Source organism: Notothenia coriiceps, unplaced genomic scaffold (genome assembly GCF_000735185.1).
Source record: "Notothenia coriiceps isolate Sejong01 unplaced genomic scaffold, NC01 NC01_scaffold00022250, whole genome shotgun sequence".
NCBI classification, from domain to species: domain Eukaryota; kingdom Metazoa; phylum Chordata; class Actinopteri; order Perciformes; family Nototheniidae; genus Notothenia; species Notothenia coriiceps.
The window spans coordinates 8497-9529 of NW_011354951.1; the positions used below are offsets into that span (position 1 = coordinate 8497).

Here is a 1033-nt window from a genome sequence, read left to right on the forward strand (position 1 = left end):
TGTGGATTTTATGAATAAATAAATGAAATAAATTAAAGTGGACCTATCATGCTATATTTGAATAATATAGTGTAGGACCATACCTATATAAGGCATATTTATACTTTTCATTTTTCAAAATACCAAACAGATCATGCATTTTAGCCATTCCTCATTTCGCTCAATTTTAACACTGCCTTTCCATGCTCGGATTCAGTGAGAACAGCACCATCTGGTGGCCTGAAATATGTACTACAGCGTCTCCAGCGCTTTCGAACGGCAATGTCCGTGGCTGTCTCCTCCTGATTGGTGGAGTTGGCCCAATAGCCTTAGCGTCACTTCTGTGACGTCATAGAAGTGTTCAAATCTGGATCAGTCTGTATCATATCCGTTGCAGCCCCTTTTTAAGAGATTTGGGTATGGAGGAAAATAGAGAGGGTTGTGTTTTCTGACACTTGGTGAGTTCCCTGGAACACCGGGGACACATATTCATGTATAAAAGACGTACACAAGTGCATTTTGCATGATAGGTCACCTTTAATGGGAAAAAGCATAGTTCTGGCTTCATTGGATCATGTCTGTGCTGCTCCGCTTTTTAATCCTATTGGTTGGATGCAGGGTTTGGGATCTGGTGGGAAACAACCACAATTCTGACAATACTTTCAGGCCATTTGAATTCTGTGCTTAATATGCGTCAGACAACTCAACTTAACTTGTCTGAGCTTTAAGGAGACAGTGTTCTCGCTCCAAAGTACAAACCGAGTCACATGTTGACCTCTCGTTGTTTTTAGGCCCTGCTGCTGCATGGCTCGCTGCCTGAGGACGAGCAGGATGTGTCCTTCAGTTTGGACCAAGGCAATGCTGAGCAGCAACTGGTAGTTATACACTAGTTTCTCCTTTTGTTTTTGTTTACTTCTCTCTGTGCTTCTCGGCTCTCTCACCAGCTCTTTGTGTTGAGCACAGATTATATTTCTTCTTCTTTACTATGGGTTCGTGTGTGTATGTGTGTGTGTGTGTGTGTGTGTGTGTGTGTGTGTGTGTGTGTGTGTGTGTG

General features: G+C 42.7%; 1 protein-coding gene across 1 annotated transcript in view; it reads left to right on the forward strand.

Annotated features, from left to right (window-relative positions):
* LOC104953900 (dixin-A-like) overlaps nucleotides 1-854 on the forward strand; it is a gene marked incomplete at its 3' end in the record, with an annotated part of 6977 nt that extends 6123 nt beyond the window's left edge. Inside the window, exon 5 of the mRNA XM_010780935.1 lies at nucleotides 771-854. Within this exon, the coding sequence (XP_010779237.1) occupies nucleotides 771-854 (84 nt within the window). The remainder of the gene's footprint in view (nucleotides 1-770) is intronic.
* Between the last annotated feature and the right edge of the window lie 179 nt (nucleotides 855-1033).